At 58.2% G+C, this 1643-nt stretch overlaps 1 protein-coding gene across 1 annotated transcript in view; it reads right to left on the bottom strand.

The window, feature by feature from the left end:
* Positions 1–419: 419 nt before the first annotated feature.
* The window catches only part of TMEM108 (transmembrane protein 108), a gene marked incomplete at its 3' end in the record, with an annotated part of 15393 nt that continues 14169 nt past the window's right edge, over positions 420–1643 (bottom strand). The window contains exon 4 of the mRNA XM_010143799.1: positions 420–574. Within this exon, the coding sequence (XP_010142101.1) occupies positions 420–574 (155 nt within the window). The remainder of the gene's footprint in view (positions 575–1643) is intronic.

Below are 1643 nucleotides of genomic sequence, written 5' to 3' on the forward strand. Positions count from 1 at the left end.
AGTTTTTAAATACCTGCCAAGCGAGCTCCATTCTTCTCTCTCCCCGAGGCCAGGGAACCCACTTCTGGCAGTAGGATCAGCTGCTCATACGTGAACGATCCCACTGAACTAGACCCCTTCAGCGAGGGCTGAGGAGCACACACCCCACCCCGCCCCTCGCCTACGGATGCTCTGGCGACTCACACACAGGAACACTCCCCCCCAGCACGAGAAGGTGTGGGCAGCTCCTACGACAGAAATGCACAACATTTCTTTGCATTATTGGTGACGTTTACACCATTTCCACACGTGCAGGGGTATGTCCTCAAGGAGCTGCTTTCCTGAACATGCAGAGGCATTTCAAGGCTCTGCTCCCCTGACTCCCCCTCCCCTTCTCCCTGCACGGCGGCAGGGACAGTGTCCAGCCCCCAGTGAGGTACCTCTGAGGTCTCCAGGGACTGGATCTCCCGCGGCAGCTCCACGGCATGCCTGTTGAAGTAGTCCATGGTGATCGCATTGTTCCAGTAGCTCAGGTTGTTCTCTGGGTTAGATGTCTTCTTCTTCCTCCTCATGCAGCAGACCGTCAGCAGAACTGCTGTCAATAGAAACACGTCAAACACGTGGTTATCTCCTCGCAACAGGGACTCATCACTACCAGGGAGCTGGTTTTTAGGCTCCGTAAGTAGGGGGCTGGTGCCCTTCACTCACACCGTCCGCTCTCGGCCAGCTCTAGCTCTCTCCTATCAACCCCACACAGTCCAGCAGAGTCTGGGCCACGCAGGTGAGCCTTTGGGCTTGGCAGAGTGTGCAGGTCTGCCTCCTTTTTGATGCACGTTTATATTCCTTGGGCTGCGCCTGCCTGGCTAATGGAAAGCTCTGGTGCGGTAACTGCCGGTGTTTCAACAGCTCCGCAGGGGTTTACGGACCCTCCAGGACGGAGGGACTCCCCAGGCACTGCGAAGGACGCCGCTGCGCAGAGCTTCTCTGCTTCCAGAGCGTCCGGACGCTGCAGCGATGAGCACGTTAGCAAACGGGCAGCGAGAGACGCCCGGCCGGGGCCCAAAGACCAAATTCATCAACCCCAATCACAGCTGCAGTAGCTGCACCCCTTCCACTGCCTCTGCCCCAGAGCCACTGCTCCTGTCACCTCACGTTCCTGACTCGGATTTGGGGTGCTTTGTGACCATGCTCAAAAACATCAGCACCATCAAGGGAAACAGATGGGATCCTGGGCGGGATGAGACAGCGGCGAGGTGGCGTGGAGACCCCCTGCAGCACCTGCCTGATGTAGCTGATGCTTCCAGGGCAGCGTTAACCCCAGAGCTGGGCTCTTCCTGCCTGCCTCCATCCGCTGTACTGGGATGCGGGATCTGGATCTGGTGCTGAGGGACATGGTGTAGGGACCCTGGCAGTACAGGGGTAATGGTTGGACTCGATGATCTTTAAGGTCTCTTCCAACCAGATGATTCTATGATTCTATGATTCTATGGATGTGGGAACCTGTTGGGAGTGGGTCCAGAGTGGTCCCAGGGCCCCAGAAATGACCCGAGGGTGGAGCCCTCTGCTGGGAGGAGGGGGCAGAGAGCTGGGGGGGTTCAGCCTGGAGCAGAGGAGGCTCCGGGGAGACCTGAGTGCAGCCTGTCGGTGCTTCAGCGGACTGTCCA

Source organism: Buceros rhinoceros, unplaced genomic scaffold (genome assembly GCF_000710305.1).
Source record: "Buceros rhinoceros silvestris isolate BGI_N320 unplaced genomic scaffold, ASM71030v1 scaffold23589, whole genome shotgun sequence".
In the NCBI taxonomy this organism is placed as follows: domain Eukaryota; kingdom Metazoa; phylum Chordata; class Aves; order Bucerotiformes; family Bucerotidae; genus Buceros; species Buceros rhinoceros.